This window comes from Drosophila santomea, chromosome 2L (assembly GCF_016746245.2).
Source record: "Drosophila santomea strain STO CAGO 1482 chromosome 2L, Prin_Dsan_1.1, whole genome shotgun sequence".
Lineage (NCBI taxonomy): Eukaryota > Metazoa > Arthropoda > Insecta > Diptera > Drosophilidae > Drosophila > Drosophila santomea.
This window is the reverse complement of record NC_053016.2, coordinates 26,557,749-26,576,907: the sequence shown is the minus strand read 5'-3', so window position 1 is coordinate 26,576,907 and position 19,159 is coordinate 26,557,749. Positions and strand designations below refer to the sequence as shown.

The 19,159-nt window shown below is 42.0% G+C and overlaps 1 protein-coding gene across 2 annotated transcripts in view; it reads left to right on the top strand.

The window, feature by feature from the left end:
- LOC120444328 (lachesin) overlaps positions 1 to 18,875 on the top strand; it is a 278,432-nt gene extending 259,557 nt beyond the window's left edge. For both annotated transcript variants that reach the window (XM_039623884.1, XM_039623893.1), the window contains 2 exons: positions 5,602 to 5,852; positions 18,762 to 18,875. In XM_039623884.1, coding sequence (XP_039479818.1) covers positions 5,602 to 5,816 — 215 coding nt within the window. In that variant the 3' untranslated portion in view covers positions 5,817 to 5,852; positions 18,762 to 18,875. The remainder of the gene's footprint in view (positions 1 to 5,601; positions 5,853 to 18,761) is intronic.
- Positions 18,876 to 19,159: the final 284 nt, after the last annotated feature.

Here is a 19,159-nt window from a genome sequence, read left to right as displayed (position 1 = left end):
AACTAGAATAAATATTAGAATTGCCTGTAAAATAATTGGTAATTCTTACCTTTCGTCAGTCTTCCGCGTGCTGTGTGACATGTCGCAACGTCTTGTTGGAACCACATGTCATGCTCCTGCATTTAAGGCTAAAAAAAAAGCTAGACATCATCCTCATTGTTATCATTCGCAATTACATTTTGATTCGCATCATCTTTAAGGGAGTAAGTTTCAATGAAGCCACGTGCCTATAAACCGCACCAAAACTTTAACTTTTCTGAATGCCCTCAGTGTTTAATGTCTGCTACATTGTCTAACACATACACTCAAAGAGCGTTGTCCACCTCAACACACTCTGTCTACCTTTTTGACCAGCCAACTCAGGAAAAATGGGCGTGGGTTTTGTCTTAAGATGAACAAGAGTGTCACAGCTACAATACAGTAGACAGAGATACGATAGCTGCAAATACGATAACCAAACGGTTACGAATCAGACAATAAAGTGTACCTGTTGAAGACGAGGACCAGATGTTATTGGCCTCGTTCTATACCCACCCTACCTGTGAAATCCATTCGGACTTCACCCTTATACAACCGCTACTTTACATACCCTTTGGTGCCCAAAAAGACATCAGATTAATTCATATTCGAAATCATATAATCAAAGATAAAGATAATATTTTGATACATTTTCCTAAACTATCCTTAAATCTAAAGGTTAAGGTATTTACGTTAAGAAAGCTCTTATTGAGTAATTTTGTTGATTTACAGCAAACAAAAAGAAAAATGATTAAGATAGGAATGCATATATTGTAACTTTTCTTTACAATATGTCTTCGGGTTACTTTACATCAAGACCACTACGAATTGATATTTAGACCTTAGTTTCTTTAAATTTCGAACTTAGTTAAGGCTAGGAATTTTTAACGCACGAGTTAGGAATCTCTGACTGTATATATGTATATATACAGGTATTACATGTTTTACGGCTATGCCGTACCTACGCACTTTCCATCGATGTCAATAGGCCTGATGACTGTTGATGTGTAGCTGTGGGTATTAATTTAAGTTGGGAAAATCACATATATAAAAAATCACATTCTCAGATCTTCCACAAAGTACGCTAAATTAGAATCGTAGAGTTTTTAGGTATATATTCATAGGAAAATTAACATGCAATGCGCACGGATGAAAATGCAGAAGACACGCCTATTCGATGTGTGCCAATTCGCACCAATTCTATGTATTCTATGTATGTTATTTGTTGATCTATGAACACGCCAATAAAATGCTAAGGCCAGACCTGCAAACAGTAAATTAGCGTATTGGGAAAGTAGTTCGAAGTTTTCGCTTAAGCATTGCGAAGTGAGACAATTTACACGGTAAATAAAATTCTCAATGGCAATGTTGTTGGCTGACCCGCTGAATTTAATACGCCAATTATATATTATATTGGAAATCCTATCAGGTCAATCCAAAGAAAGATCACTTCGATCGCTACGAAAGTCTGGAGAAGTCCTAACATTTTGATTGCTACTTCGTACTAAATTTATCTCGTGAGCTTTTCGACCGAAATTAGTTAATATATCCTGCTGGGGCTCACTCTGTCTATTATTAGCAAATGTGGATCTATTCATTTGAGTGAAAGCCCTAGTGATTTGTTCTGTCACTGTCACTGTGCATTAAACACTGGACTATTTGTTCAACACTAGATCTAGACCATAAATTCCAGGACGGAATAAAAACAAGAGAGAACGCTATAGTCGAGTTCCCCGACTATCTGATACCCGTTACTCAGCTAGTGGAAGTGCGAAGGAGAGTCTTGTTTATGGGTGTTAGAGTGGTCGTGGCAAAAAGTTTTTTGGCAACTCGATAGAAATTTACAAGACTAATACAAAAATGAAAAAATATCAAAACATTTTTTAAAAGTGTGGGCGTGGCAGCTTTGGGCGGTTTGTGGGCGTTAGAGTGGGCGTGGCAACATGAATCGACAAACAGCGCAAGCAGCTATATCTCTGGAGTCTGTATGCTTAATCTCAACTTTCTAGCTTTTGTAGTTCCTGAGATCACAGCGTTCATACGGACGGACAGACGGACAGACGGACGGACAGACGGACAGGCGGACATGGCCAAATCGACTCAGCTATTGATCCTGATCAAGAATATATATACTTTATATGGTCGGAAACGCTTCCTTCTGCCTGTTACATACTTTTCAACGAATCTAGTATACCCTTTTACTCTACGAGTAACGGGTATAAATATATGACTGAAACTAAATGTGGATGGATTGTTCATTAACGGGAAGCTTGGCTTTCAAACGACAGATGCCTTATCAGGCATCGGGCTAGCCCTTAGGTTGGGCGCCTATCATAACTGTAACGAACACACTCAATGGGCGTTGTCCACCTCAACACACTCTGTCTACCTTTTTGACCAGCCAACTCAGGGAAAATGGGCGTGGGTTTTGTCTTAAGATGAACAAGAGTGTCACAGCTACAATACAGTAGACAGAGATACGATAGCTGCAAATACGATAAACAAACGGCTACGAATCAGACAATAAAGTGTACCTGTTGAAGACGAGGACCAGATGTTATTGGCCTCGTTCTATACCCACCCTACCTGTGAAATCCATTAGGACTTCACCCTTATGCAACCGCTACTTTACATACCCTTTGGTGCCCAAAAAGACATCAGATTAATTCATATTCGACACCATATAATCAAAGATAAAGATAATATTTTGATACATTTTCCTAAGCTATCCTTAAATCTAAAGGTTAAGGTATTTACGTTAAGAAAGCTCTTTGTTTAGCTATTGAGCTTTTTCAATAGCTGTTGCGAATAATAAATAGCCGAATATTTTCCGATACTGTTTGTTTTGTTTATTTTACTGGCAGCTAGGGCCGACCAAGATCTATATCAAATTCACAAGTTGAGTCATTGCCGAAAAACGAAGAAGTGACAATTGGCGGGACAGACAGCCGAAATGCAGCGCCCGAGCTTAATGTAGGTAGATAACAAAGAGAGAGTAGATAACAAAGAGAGAGAGAGTGTGATGCACTATGGGCATCGCAACTGCTATTAATGACTATTTCGGCTCACAATATTAAGAGTATAAAATTAGTCTACTGCACAGTTTTGGCGGCTGCATGACCCAACATCCTCCCCCCGTTGGAAGCTTGGTTTCCAACAGAGTCCTTAAGGGGAAGCAGACACAGCGTGTTCACTGCCCGCCTTATTACTCCAGACGCGGTCCTCAATTCTGCAACTCGAGCGTCGCCGTCTCTGCCAGGAATCAACTGCATGACTCTCGCCTAAGGCCATCTTATTGAAGGCAGACTCTCTTCCTTAACAAAAACGACACTGTCCACGGCTACGCCAGGCTTTGGGGTGCGCCACGTGGACCGCTGCTGGAGCAACGTCAAGTATCCTTTCTTCCATCGCGACCAAAAGATTTGCTGGAGAAAGGACATGCACTGCCAAGAGTCAAGCCGATTATAGTTTAGGTCCGTTATATCTGGCTCGTCAAACGACGAAGGCGGACCACCATTGAGAAAATGCGCCAGAGTGAAGACGTCCAGATCGGCAGGGTTCTCTGAAATGGGAACTAAAGGTCTGGAGTTAATAACGGCCAAGATGTGGCACACCAGCGTCGAAGGTCAGAACCGCCGTTCCCACAGCGCGGAAGAAAGTCCCAAAGTCCACCGAAATGGGGCGACCGTGGAGGGATGAACCGCCAGTCTATCGTCTCCGAAAGGCAAAAATTCTGAACGGAGCCTTGATGCTCGCTGCTGAGAAATAACCTTTGAAGTTCCAGAGAAGGGTCCACAGAAGTCTATCCCAGCAACCTCAAAAGCGTGAGTTCCTTCCAAGCGCTCCTTGGGAAGGTCCGCCATCTGACGCATCTGTTCACGGCCTTGGTAGCCGTCTTCCTCGCTTAATCCGAAAACATCTGACGCATCTGTTCACGGCCTTGGTAAACGTCTTCCTCCCCCCAAAAGGCCAATGTTAAGATCGAATTGCACCCAGAAGAGCTTGAGGTCCGGCATGAAGATTGGTTTCATGGTAATGCGAAATAATCGCCAGAGTCACCGGATGGGACCTTGGGAGGATTTTCGGGTGGCGGCCATCAAAGTCCAATGACGAATTGCGGAGGCGACCGCCTACTCTAAGAAGTTTAAATTGATCCAGGGACGGCGAAAGCGAGGATATGGAACTAGACGAGGAAACTCTTTTCTAGCGTTTTTAGGGACTGCATGTCCTCCCATAAATGCGCGCGCTGCACCAAACGCAGCATTTACGATGAACACACTTCGACGAAGCTCAATCACCAGTTTGTCAGGACAAGCAGTTGTTGGTCAATCTCTTTCAGGTTCCATAAGATAGGCTGGTCCTGCGCCCAGAGTGATGACTCGCAATCTAGCTCCTCCTTAGTGGCTTGAACTATTGGGCCGGAACAATTTTCTACCTCCCAGAAGCGCTGCAGAAGTGAATCAAGTACAACATCAATGCTGTTTTCCTCGCTAGCTGCAGAAGGAACGCGTGAAGCTATTAAGGCGCTACCGCATATGCGCGCGCAGCCTCCAGACACAACCCAGCCCAAACGAGTTTTTTGAAGCAGTGGCAGTCCTGGCAACAACTATATCTGACCTACGCACAGCAGCTATTAACAGGTCAACACGCTGAGCCTTATAAAATTCCGGGCCGGCGAGCTGCAGGTTTTCTGGAATCTTCCAGTCCGTAATCCGCAATTCCTACCGAGAATCCATCAGTCGCGAAATTGGAATCCCCGATTCCAGTGACGGAGCCAGACGACTTCGACCTTGCAGTTGATTTGCAGACCGAGAGGTGACCAAGTGCAGTTGAAAGCCAGAATCTAACAAGGCCCTGCAGGGAACGAACAGTTTTGTTGGGCTGCTTCAAGTACGCAGCGGATGCAGCGTCACAACCAGCAGCTTCTCGCCGGAATCGGGTTGTACACGAATATTCATGCAATGCGCACGGATGAAAATGCAGAAGACACACCTATTCGATGTGTGCGACAGGGACACCGCACCAATTGAATGTGCGCGATGAAGGCGAAGAAAAGATCCACACCACGCCGATGTGTGCACGTCTTCTACGTGACAATAACGGGTTCACGGCGATCTGCTCCCTGCTTGCGGCGATGAAGAGTAGATAAAGGACGCCAACTCGGAGTGGCCTGCGATCTTTACTTGGATGGCAGCAGAAAGGAGAAAGCACAGCTTTCCGCTGCACGCGGCGGGTGCTCCGGTTGCGCGCAGACCTGGATCTTTCTGCGATCGATGAAGCCACAGAAAATTCCACACGTGGTAAAAAGTTGAGGCCGAAAAACAATGAAAGCCGCTTAGGCAACGCGGCCAATAAGACTTCTACCTTCAAATATTGCGATGGGCAGCATATATATAATATGATATAATATAATATATATAATATATATATAATATGTAGTTAAAAAATCACCCTTTATATGCAAAATGTCATTGATAGTAGAGGGACTTAACTATCGCGTTCTCTCTTATTTTATAAATATAAATTATCTCAATTTCCTCAAATATACTTACTCAAATACTATACTCAAATATACACTTTCAGGAAACATTCATCATCTTAAAAAATATGGACAAGAAAAGCCTAACAAGCCATCTGGGACCATACCATCACCAAGTACCCCCTGGATATTCACAAATACGGGAGCTCCATGGGCAGAGCGAACTTCGAATGCGACTGTTGCATTGGTTATATTTTTTTGGTTGATTTCTGGTGTGTGTCAATCCTTAGCCTGGAATGCAAGAAGAGTAATTCACTAAGTTGTTGTTTTGAAAAGAAGATTATTTGTTTAAGCGGTATGTATATTCAAAAACTATTGTGTGCATTTAATAATTATAAAATTAAAAAATGTATGTTTTGGCAAAAAATCTTAAGTTGTTTTTAAGCACGAAAATGCACGATAAAGTAGTTCGCATAAAATTAATATCAGCATACAAATCTTCTAAAGAATACATTTTTGAAGGTCACTTTAAAAAATAACTAGTTATGGAAAATATACACAGTTGCCAATTAAAAACATGCTTAGGTGGTATTTAACAGAACTATTGCAACGAAGTGATTTTATTGGTCTGTTCGCTACGGAATACGTGCGACTAGCTGAAAAGATTTTGTGTGTTCGTCCCACCAAATTTATATTAAAACGTTATTACCCGGCTACCAGTGACAACACTTTGCAATTCTCGTTTCTTGGATATTAATTCTTGCCTAGATTTATAATGTGATTTGATTATTCGGACGTCTTCGCTCTCCCGTCGTAGAGCTGGACCCTCACCTGGTACTGCCGAGGACACACGTGGTTGGTGGTGAGAAAAAAAGCTGTGGGCTTAGGGAAGCGTCACCATTCCCAGACTAGGGTGAACAAGTGCTGGGCTCTCAAGGCGTACGCATCGCTAGCCGCTACCTCCTGTCCCTTGCCCTTTTCCGGTCGGTCACGCCAGACGCCTTGTTAGTTCCTACCGACGCTCGGCGCAATCTGGTTTACGCCGCAGTCCCTTAGCAAGACGCCCAGTGAAAGTCGAACGTCCCACCCTACCCTTTCTCTCTAGGTGGTGCGGAAGGACCTGGGTGGTCGGCTTAGCGGCTTCGTTCTGCTGTCTCGCCGCTCTCGTCCTCCCGAGTGGTGCGGGCTGAGGATTGTCGTCGTATGCGAACTCACGGCAGCTAACGGCTGGGATCCCCAAGGCAAACTCCCGGTGGAACAGCAACACACCAACCCCACGTCTGCTATGATCCCGGTACCAAGCCTGCTCGGATCGCACGGACACACCAGGCAATCGCCAGGTTCACGTATGTAGTCTCCGACACAGTCGACCGGGTCTTTATTACAATTCCTGCCGCCTCTTCGGGACCCTCTTCGGTTTGGCCCCGCCTATTGAATGCTTCCGGACTAACCGTGCTTCGTCGTATTGGACCTCAGCTACCTGTGTCTCAGTTCGGAGACTTTCCTTGTCCCGAACGTTTCGACGTACCGATCTTGTTCCTTGCTGACTAACACGCCTGTAGCTCCCTTGCTGACTTCGTTTCTTCACGTTGTTGACTTGTATACTCGTTCTCCTTGACTGTCCAGCTTTCAGCTTTCGGCCTGTTTATATAGGCCTCCTCTCCGGATCCAAAGTCTAGCTTGGTCTGGTCCAACGTCCATCTGATACCGTCAATCTCCATACCCTGGCACGTCGACGCCTACTGTTGTCTTGCCGTCCTGCTCGTGGCGTCTCCTTCTCTCATTACAGCCGTCTGATCTCCAAACTCTCTTTCTATCGGTTCTGTTTCTTCAAACTCTCTTTCTACCGATTTAGTTTCTCCAAACTCTCTTTCTCCTCGGCTTCGCACTGCCGCACAGAGTTTCAACTCCTCAGACTATTTATAACAAGAGAGAACGGTATAATCGAGTTCCTCGACTAACTGATACTCGTTACTCAGCTATGGGAAGTGCGAAGGAGAGACTTAAACACTGACAGTTTTGGCGGTTTGTGGGCGTGCAAAAAGATTTTTGGCAAATCGATATAAAGTTGCAAGTTTAATAAGAAATGTGAGAAAATATTAAAACATTTTTTTGGCAAATCGATAGAAATTTACATAATATATATAAAATAATATATATAAAATTTAAAATTTACAAGACTAATACTAAGACAAGAGAGAACGCTATAGTCGTTTTCCCCGACTATCTGATACCCGTTACTCAGGTAGTGGAAGTGCGGAGGAGAGTCTTCAGCACTGACAGGTTTTGGCGGTTTTTGGGCGTTAGAGTGGGCGTGGCAAAAAGTTTTTTGGCAATTCGATAGAAATTTACAAGACCAATACAAAAATGGGAAAATATCAAAACATTTTTCAAAAGTGTGGGCGTGGCAGTTTTGGGCGGTTTGTGGGCGTTGACTTGCTTTAGGATTTTTAACTGCCTCATAGTCTTGTCTTGGTATAATAAAATCTGGAATACCTTCGACAAAGTATTCGATCCAGCTTTTATCATCTAAATCAACTGGCTTGGCCAGTTCCATTACACCATATATAAACTTGTGTAAGGATTTAGTCTTCCTTTTCCGTCGGTTTTCAAGTCTACAATTAAACTCTGCCAATACGCTTTTTAAAGTATTCATCACGCTGGATATGAACAAAAAGCTTTGGCGCTCACCTGAGAAATTGGGTTGCAGTTATGAACACTTGCGACTGACTCCATTCCACCGTAAGTGCGCGCTATTTAAGTTCTTCGATCCACTGATTAATGTCTGCTGATTTTGTTCATTAACACTGATACCCACTTCCTTAAAAATCCTTCAATGTGAACCATGCCCACCTACAACTGGATTCCGCCTACGTTTAGTATTTCGACCTGCCTGCACATTTTTAGAAGTTACTGATGCAACAAACTCATCTTCCTCCTGATTATTATCTACTTCGAATTGCACATCACCATTATTATCCAAAATCGAACCATAGTGGGCAAGCAGTCTGCTTTGCAAATCCTCTTTCCTTCTATTTCTTCTTAGTGCTTATTCTGTTACTTTTTAGTAAGCGTGCAACTAGAACTATTCACCACTACAACTTGTAGATTTGCTGATTCACGCCTTGTACTTTGTGTAGCTGACCACCATCCACGATCCTGTTTGTTAATTTAGACGCCCACCACAAAGTCGTTACCTTGGTCTCCGATTTTTACTTCTTACGTCTTATCCCCTGCTCTGGATAAGGACTTGAGCCGAGAGAGGCGTCTGATGTTCAGGTATTCGAGCGCTAGCTCGTCGTATTTGGGTCACAGGATCTTGGTAAGCCTCTTAGATATCCAACAAAACGAGAACAAGTGTTAGAAGTGTCTTTAAAATAATTGGGCTCATATCGTTCGTCCGTCATCAGTCCTCACTGCCCCACAGGACGTTGCTTGATCGTGAAACGATTGGACAGTGTGTCGGCCACATTTCCCTCCCCTGCACACGTCCATGTAAGATTGTCCAATGAATTGTCGCGGGCCGCGCAATACGACCCCCTTGCTCTTGTCTTTGTGGATCAAATACAAGCTGATGCTCTCCGCTGAAGAGTCATTTCTATTTATTAAAATATAAATATATAAAATATATAAATATATATATAAAATAAATAAATAAAATATAAATATATATATATAAACATTTAATTTGAAATGCAATTCATTGCCTGGAAGAAGCTAAACAAAAAAAAAGTTTATGAAGTTATGAAATATATGAAGTTAGACACGAATATATGTATATATAAAAGTTATAAAGAGAATATGGGAACCGTGTTCCATCAAACTTACCCCACTCTAATCGCGGGCGATGAGATATCGACGCGTTGAATCCTTGATGTTCCTAGACAAGCAATTGGAATTTTACAGATATACAGATATACTTGCGCAAACTTAATGTGAGTAAAGTCAAACGTTACACACATAAAACAAAATGTATTTATGATCTTATGTATGCTTCACATGCTCCACCCGATGGTCTAATTCTCCAATTCCTCGGCCACTACACTTGTTTTGGGAGCTTCTGTTTTACCTTTATTTTGGTTGGCATATAAAAATGCTTCGATGCACTGGTTCTGATGCTCTTTCTGCAGACTTTTTATCCTGGGCTAAAATTATTTAAGTTGAGCTTTATATTGGCACAGTACTGTGCCGGAAACTATCAATTCGGCTCGCGTAAGATCTCGTCCTAGTGTTGTCGAAGGTTTTGGAATCCTAGCTGCCCATCTTGGACTTTCCTCTCTATTGGTTCGAAAAGCCGGTCTGGCTTCACAAGAATTCCTTTTGCAATCACCGTATCATTCAAGTCCAGGATTCTTAAGTCCCTGAATTTCATTTAGGATCTGGGACAAGGTCTCCTATCTAGACTGGATCTCAAACGTCCGTATATCTCTATCTCTCTAGACTGTCTTCTTACGGGACTGTCCTCTCCAGAAAGCGGCTCCACTCGAGACTGTCTTCTCTCGAAAATGTCTTCTCCCGAGAGTGTCCCCTCCCGAGACTGTCTGCTTTCGAGACCCTTTCTAAAGGATGCCCGTCCTTTTATTAGGCTGAGGTCTTTTATACTGGACTTGAGCATTCTTTTCTACTCTTATAATCGGTCCCATGGCTAAGTGTTTCCAACAGGATTAATATTTTACTATTGAAATATAAGCCAACCTTTGGCAGTTAGTGGCCTACTAAGGAACTTTGCCAATTATTGAAGTAAAATTTCCATGTGAGGCATTGTGACCGCTGAACTGGGTTTTTGACACTCGTTTATTATCGAGCTTCATTTTCTTTGCTGTTGCACATGGGGAAAACAACCAATATGCCTTCCTTATTATGATTATAATGAATAAGAACGCACAAATAGGTTACATTAATGTATTTGTATGCTTTGTTTTATATGGAGATGCAGACTGGCTGAGCGAAGGCTTGCCTTCACAATATAAACCTAATTCTCCCCCGTTAGAAAAGGTACGGTTCAAACTATATTGAAATCGGATGGGCAGAAGGGCTAGTTTTACGATCGCTCTTTTGATTAGACTGGTAGCTGTGCGGATCATAGCTATGTTAAGGACTCAGGCCGAGGGAGGGGCATCAGATGTTCAGGCACCATGCCTGAAAAAGTTCGTACCGTTCCTCACAGCCCCACAAGCTGTAGCTTGATCGTAAAACGATCGGGCAATGTTTCGGCCACGTTCCCTCCCCTTCATACGTCCGCATGCCTGATGGATCGTCGCGGGCCGCGCAGTACGATCCCCTTATGTCATCGTTTATGACCTACTCCACTTCTCAAGTCAGCACCCCTTCTGGAAATGTTTACCTACTCATTTGGTTGTAGTTACAATAATAGCATAATTTTATTGAGTAATAAATTGTTGGCTAGTGCCATGTAATACAAATAAATTAAAAGGCTAGCACACAAAAATTATGAAAAGCTGGCTATAATTGTTTTTAGCGAGGAGTATCGAATTCATCACAGCGCACGTCAACAAAAATTGTTGGCTATTCACGACTACAAAGGTCGCTCTGAGGGCTCTTGTTTTTGCATAACAAAAAGAAGGCGGATACTCGCCGCTAAAAAGAAATTTCTATTTAAGACAATATTGAATACAAAAAAATATTTAACTTCTATTAATAAAATACATGGCCTGGAAGAGGCTAACAATAACATAATTTTCTTTAAACCGAACACCCTTCGGTTACCATTGTTACAGAAAAATACTTATATTTACTAATGGTGTAAAAAGAGAACGAGCACGAGAATATATGTATATATATAAATATATAGAGAAAACTCGGGAACAGGGTTCCGTCAAACTGGATGTTGCTATATATTTATATATAGTGATGGAGTTATACATACATATACCTTCGTGCACCAATTAATTGTAACCGAACAATATAAAGATATACACAAACAAAGATAAAAAAAATACACTAAGTGAATTATGCATATATATGCATGAATGAATGAGTTGGTTTTCTTTTCTTTTGTGGCACGCTGTGGCTGCTATTCGGCTCTCAGATTACTTGGAGCAAGCAATTGTTAGGAACGTCTATGCTGTTGCTTGTTTTCGCTGATATTCACATTAACGGCAATGCACCGGTTCACTTGTTCTTTATTTAATTGTTTTGCAGTTAGTATTTTCAATTAAGCACTTTGTGGGAAACCGGATGCAATTCTGTCCAGGGTATGGTGATGGTCCCCCCTCCGCTGTACGGATCTCTTGTACATTTTCACTAGCTTAAATAGAGCCAGGAAGATCAGTAAATCAGCGATGAATTCCAGGGTATGCTGCATCCCTACTATTTCCTGCTTGTGGTCGACAACTTCCACGGTGTTGATCACATTTTCTGTGTTGTCGGAGGCTTTAGACTCCTTGCCGCCCATCCTGAGAGTTTTGTGGAACTATGGTCTTCCTTCAAAGTGTGTTCCTTGTTAGTCCTGGATTCTTCCAAGATAGGTCCTGTTATTTTAAAGGATGATAGCGTCCTTGCTTCTTGTCATTTTTATACCCGTTACTCGTAGAGTAAAAGGGTATATTAGATTCGTTGAAAAGTATGTAACAGGGAGAAGGAAGCGTTTCCGACCATATAAAGTATATATATTCTTGATCAGGATCAACAGCCGAGTCGATCTGGTCATGTCCGTCTGTCCGTTCGTCTGTCTGTCCGTCCGTATGAACATCGAGATCTCAGGAACTATAAAAGCTAGAAAGTGGATACCCAGCATGCAAGCTCCAGAGACATAGAAGCAGCGCAAGCTTGTCGATTCATGTTTTCACACCCACTCTAACGCCCACAAACCGCCCATAACTGCCACGCCCACACTTTTGAAAAATGTTTTGATATTTTTTATTTTTGTATTAGTCTTGTGAATTTCCATCGAAATAACTATCCAAATAACTTTTTGCTACGCCCACTCTAACGCCCACAAACCACCAAAAACTGTCAGTGTTAAAGACTCTCCTTCCCACTTCTACCAGCTCAGTAACGGGTATCAGATAGTCGGCGAACTTGCCTATAGCGTTCTCTATTGTTTTTTCCTCGACTGGAGTTATCCTTGAGTCTTCCCGCCTATAGACTGACGGATAATTGCCCGGGTATTTGACGTACGGATGATTACCCGGGTATTGACTATGGGTTTTTTCCCGGGTACTGAGTACGGGTGTTTACCCGGGGACTGACTACGGGTGTTTACCCGGGTACTGACTGACTTTCCAATCTGTGGGCCTTGGTCTTTTTATACCGGTGTAGAGCTTTTTCTGATCTATTGGTCTTCTATGCCAAGTGTTCCCACCAAGGAATCATATTTCTAACTTTCCCCTATTATGGGAGTTAATACCCCTTCGGTGAAGTGTGCCCGGAACTGATGTTGATTTTCTTTACTTTCTGCAATCTATTGCAGCCGCTGACCGGGTCATCGGAGACTCGTTTATGGTCGACCTGCATTTTCTTTGTCGCAATCCAACTGAGTCAACGCGATAATAGTACCCCTTCCCCTGCTTTTAAATTCTGGTTTTGAATCTTCAAAGTCTTACGATCTCACTAAAAGGGTGTACGCAATAGCTGATCTGAAGACGCCGTCCCCGCCGGGATTGACTTCCTGGATGCGCCTTGGGCAGAAATCTCATACGCAAGATTTCTTAATCCTTCGATGGCTATGATGAAATCACTGATGACTCTGTAGAAGTTAAATTTAGCCGATTTAAAAGCAGCCTCCCTTAAACCACCGAAGTGCAGGGTGCGCGGAGTAATAATCTTTCAATCGATCCCATCAGCTAAGCATTTGGAGGTTATCGACGACGTGTGCGGCTCGCTCGAAAATAGCGCTTATAGTACGGCAAGCTCGCACATTGCACCGACAAAGTTTTTATTATTGTCACTCCCAATGGTACGCGAACTGTCTTAAAAGCTAATGAATCTTCTCAGCACTGCGATGAAAGAATCCGAATCCGAATCCGAATCCTGGATCCATCAAACACGGCACGAAGCTTTGTGCTCTTGCTCTCCTGCTTACGAACGCAAATTTGAGGCTAAAATAAGTGTGTTACCTCTGGTTTTTTTGTTGCAAGGGACATGTCGCCTGGATTAATATATTCCCATAAAAATGCTGAATACTAATCTTTTAGTGTTTTTTCTGGGTTTTTGTCCAGCTTAGCTTCCAAGCTCCTGTAACGACGACGAGCCATGCTATAGGAATCCCCTTGAGATTGGAATTCTGAATAGGACAAGAGGCGAACAGAGTATTGACCAAGTCAAGTGAAATTTTCATTGAATAGTTGCTCGCATCGCAAGCCTTCCGGCAACAAAGATGGCTTTGGCGAAGGCAAACCGATTCAATATTGCGGTAAGTGTGTCATCATCAGAATGATCAGCATTGTCCTTAATTATGGCTGCAAAACCCGAATTGTGATTAGGCATAGTCGACATCCCTCCACTTACTATCGAACCAAGATGGTGTTTTGAAGAGTTAAAAACGTCCTTTCCAAACGAATTCCCTTCAATTCGTTGTGATTGATTGAAATAAGGATCAGCGAGCGAAATGTTTTGTGGTATCCTCCATGATGTTGCATTTATATTGAAAATGGGGGTGATAATCCGCAATACTGTGAGTCCTAACAGCTGCGAATGAAGCACGATAGCTTGCATCCCGCGATTGCGCAAGAAATCATGGATCCCAGAATTTAAGGTTTACGAACTTCTATGATTCAAATTCAGATGACTTGCTAAGTTGACTAGATAGTAGCAGTTGGAAGCAACACGTAATCGATCGGTATAATATTTGTGGTTTTTGGTGGAGGCCTTGATCAAGTTTGGGTCACATGACGGAGCTAAAAATAAGGTGGATGGTGCTGATTGATCATAATTCATATACAATAATGGGTTTTGCTTCATGCGGCAATATCTGAAGTGAATCGAATTGCACTGCAACAAACTATGCTCCTTCCGCAAACAGTTAGGGCAAAGGTGCAACTTCTTTGCTTCTCTATATCGAATATTCGGACTCAAATTTAAAAATCAAGAGCACTTTGGCAAATAATGATGCCTTACATCGGAAAATAAACATAACGATTGAGTTGAGTTAGTAGCAGAACCAATAAATGTATGTTGGTTATATTTTCCCACCTGCTGGCCTGGTGTTTGAGTTACCAAGGCTTGATCAAAGTTTTCCATTATCGTGCACCTCTTCTCCAAAAACGACTTCGTATTATAACAGGTAGACAGCTTATTCGTTTTTCCCGCGTCCTCTGATCCAGTTTTCGGACGAATACGTGAATCAGAAGTCCATCCAAAATTTTTTGCGCAGTGGCCTGGATACGAATTACCCGCAGATGCGAATTCATGCATTCACTGAGCTCCCGAAGGCCTCCAGTGGTTCAGCTTTCTAGGTTCGAAAGCCGGAATCTTGACTCCTAAAAGATGAGATGTGCTGAGATGTGCCAACATTTGGATACCACGCCGGGCTTAGTGATCATAGCCGGGCCAAGGGCTGATTCGCAAACAAACCGGGCGTCTAAATCGTTATCCGATAGTACACAGGTACTTCTATTTAAATTATAAGCCTTCGTTGCATGCTGAATCTCAACTTTCTAGCTTTTTTAGTTCCTGAGATCTCGACGTTCATACGGACGGTAACGGCAAAATCGACTGGCCTATTTATCCTGATCAAGAATATATATTTAACGAATCCAGTATACCCTATTACTTTACGAGTAACCGAGTATTATTATTATTACACAGGGTAAAAGAGTCAGTTCTCTCCTGGGTCTAACTTTTGACTCTTGATGCAGAAATTTTAAAAATCAATGGACAAACATGTTTTGATGTTTGTCTAACGGAAGTACCCTCCACCCTCTTACCTTGAAAAAAGTTGTCAAACGCATTTTCGAAAAAAGAACACATTCTATCTTAACAGGAATTTCTTCCAAATCAACGATAAAACGTTCTTAGTCTTAACTGAAGCCAGCTCTACGTTCGTCTTATAATGAACGCCTTTTAATAAACGCCTACAAACAACCTTTAACTGAATACTAGCAACCAAGCAATAAAAATCAAAACCGAATATTAAAAAAAAACAAAATTAGTTCAAATTAGTTCTTAAAAAGCGTTTTATACTTGTCTGTACATCAGGTTTCCAATTATATCGGCACTTGTACGGCAAGAAATTATTCAGGTGTAAGGAGTCGAACAAGTCTACATTAAGAAGAATGGAAGGAGTCAAGGGCACCTAGGTTAATCGGGAAATAATAGACCTTGGACCCCAGCAAAGCGGAGAGACCGTTAACTATCGATGTTGCGCTGGATCTTGGACTCTCGACAGTCACGGGTGAAAATGTCGTACGCTAAATGCGCAAGCTTTGGATTTCCAGAAAGAGGACGCACCAGGGAGCAGTGTGCAAAAAGGAAAATAACGGGATCGAAACTACCTACCGACGCATGCGCAGCTCAGCACCATTCAGTAAAATCGATCAAACTGATGAACTCGATCGAACCAACACGGTCCTGATTGCCAAAAACGACGTGGAAACGAAGACGCTGCTAGTTCCGACACCTGGATTCCCCCCTTATGGAGTTGGCAAACATTTTTAAGGAGTTGGACAGACATAGGAAACGTTTCGAGAAAGAGAAACCCTATAGAAACCCTATATAAAAGTCAGGTGCCTGAGAGGGGAACAAGGCGCTGAAGGCAGGAGGTGCCAGGAAAACACTGAGAAGCTGAGAAGGCACAGCCCATAGACTGAAACGAAATTATACACACGGAGGACACCAGAGCCAATGCTAGCTATATTAGCGAGAAGATCGAACCCAGAGAAACGACGCTGAGAATGCAACTGCTAGTCGTTTCCAACATCATTGACGCCCTAGTACTGGGGTGGAACTTTTGACCCAAAATATGGAGCGAGGATGGGGTGCGCAGAGATGATTGTTTAGCTATTGAATAATAGCGAATAATAAATGGCCGAAGAAAGTTTTGTCTTTTTTCCGATACTGTTTATTTGGTTAATTATACTGCCAGCTAGGGTCGACCAAGGGCTATATCGAATGCACAAGTTAAGTCGTTGCCGAAAAACGAAGAAGTGACAATTGACGGGACAGACAGCCGAATGCTGCGCCCAAGCTTAGTGTAGGTAGATAACAAAGAGAAGAATGAGCGCCGTACAGATAAATTCGTGCGAGAACAGCGGTGTGCACTATGAGCATCGCAACTGCTACTACTGACTACTTCGGCTTACAATATTAAGAGTATAAGATTAGTCTGCTGCACAGTTTTGGCGGCTGCATGACCCAACAATGATGTGATAAAAAAAAAAAAAAACGGAGCTGCCGTTTTGATTGCACTCGGCGTCGGTGACGTATCAGCGGGCGTAGGCACAAGTCATAGGACACCAAATGATGCCAGACAAATGGATGGATGGCATTATCGTGATTGGAGTGACACTGCAAGATTACATACACAACCTGAAGGAGATGTTAAGAAGGCTGAAAGTACATTTTGATAACACTCAACAACAGGCTAATGACCAGGGTAGTGCACGGACTAGTCTCGGGGCAGCGCGTCCGGTTGTTCTGGGAGGCCCGCGGTGACAATCGAAACATGGACGTGGCCCGGGGCGATGGAGGCGGAGGACATCCTCTTCCCGAGTCTGAGGGGAGGTAGGGGCCATTCGTTAGAAAACGTTGCCTCAGAATAAGCACGATCCGCGACTGCGCGTGAAACGGAACGTGATGCAGACGCCGGGCGGAGGAGAGGCGCTGAAAGACGAGGGTACGAGGAGCGGAGTTTGATACCTTTGGGAGAACTCAGAGGAGGGCCCCTGGGTGTGACCCTGTCCAACAGAAAGGAGTCGATCCAGGAGTAGCGATGGGTGGAGGTGCCGGAGAAGGATTAGCCGAGCCCCGTATGTCCCTGATTGGGTCTTAAAACTTCAATAAATACCGAGTATATTCTATAAACAATAAATTTAGTGAGACGAACTGGATGCTGCATGTTGTATCAACCAGAAGGGGCCGACCCTGCAAAGTATACTGCTATATAGCTATGCTGTCGGGTCGTCCGTATGAACTTCGAGATCTCGGAAATTTAAGGCTAGAAATTTTAAAATTAACATCCAGGTTCAAGTAACGCCTACGCCAGTAAATGTTCTTGGTCTGCAATTATATTCTACGAAAGACATACTAATGAACAATATTACACTATCTGTTAGCCCTGATTGCAAAATGAGACAAATCTTGTACTCTTTGCACCAATTGTGTTAAATTTGGAAATTGAAAACAAAATAATCACATCTCAATCACATTTTGGATTCAATTGGTCTGACTCATTGATAAGGGCCCCACCACAATTATGATTTTTCGAATTGTGGCAGGCGGCGTCCAGGTGTCTAGATTGTTTCTTCCCTACAGTTGGGGGAATATAATGGTCTTGCAGACAAACGCATCAAGGAGAAGTCAAATCCAATTGTTTATCTGTGACGATATATGAGACCCCGACCTACCATCTTGATGAAATAATCAACCGGTTAAACTTATTTACGTTGACGGCTACCTAAAGCGATTTATTCGACGAACACTAAGTCCATCTCGCAAAATAGTCTAATGGGCTTTTATGTTTAACCAAATTAATACATGATTCTTGGTTCCATATATGAATATCATTTACTCCCCGGTAAAAATGACTCGGTTACTCCCAACTCCCAATTTTTAAAAGAAGCAAATTACTCACCTTTGCTTTAAGAAACTATCGAAGTGCATGAGCACCAAGTAAATCGTCACCCAGGCGTTCCCTATCTGTTAGTTATGGCATGTAAAAAATTCTCGATCGTTAACGCTGTTACATATCTCAGCAAAAAATGGCTAATTTACTTCCACCTTTTCCTACAAATTATTATTGCAAGTATAATCGTCTGCAGTGTGCTGTGGCCCTGTAGCCACGAAAGGGCGTCATATTGTTTGCATGATAATTTGTTTTTAAAAGTTCTGATTAAAAAGGCGATAGATAAACTTTCTTGAAGGTACTATTAATTATAAACGGATACCCTTCCTGGAAAGAAAATTTATGTAAACAGAGTGAAAGGATTCAAAAATACTGGGCCAAGGAATTTGTTTGTTTTGATTTAGCCTTATTTATTTGCAAGTGTTAGGATTTCTAAATAAATCTCATAGGTCACATCATTTATTAAAGTTAGAATTTGACATTTTGTAGCTTTTCCATTAATTAACCTTTTTTATATTTTAGCGCAATGTCACACTCCGCATCACTGTAATGGAATTAACGACATTAATAACTGAGCAAATACATTTTATATTATGAACAATGATGCAATATTATAAATGCATTAATCAGGGAGTATACTTTTAAATGACAACAATCAATTATTTTTAATTATATGTATTAAAAGTTTTTAAATAGTAAAGTAATAATAATTCTTTAATAATTATAATTAAAGCATTGTTATAATATTTAAAAGTATTGTAATATCACATAAAGAGCAAAACGAGACCCTTTTAATTATTTATTATCATTATTGAAAGCAAATGTATAAATGAATATATTAACAATATTGTATCTATAAAAATTACATTTAATTACTCAGAAAGAAATTACAGGACAATAAAGTAATACATATACAAATT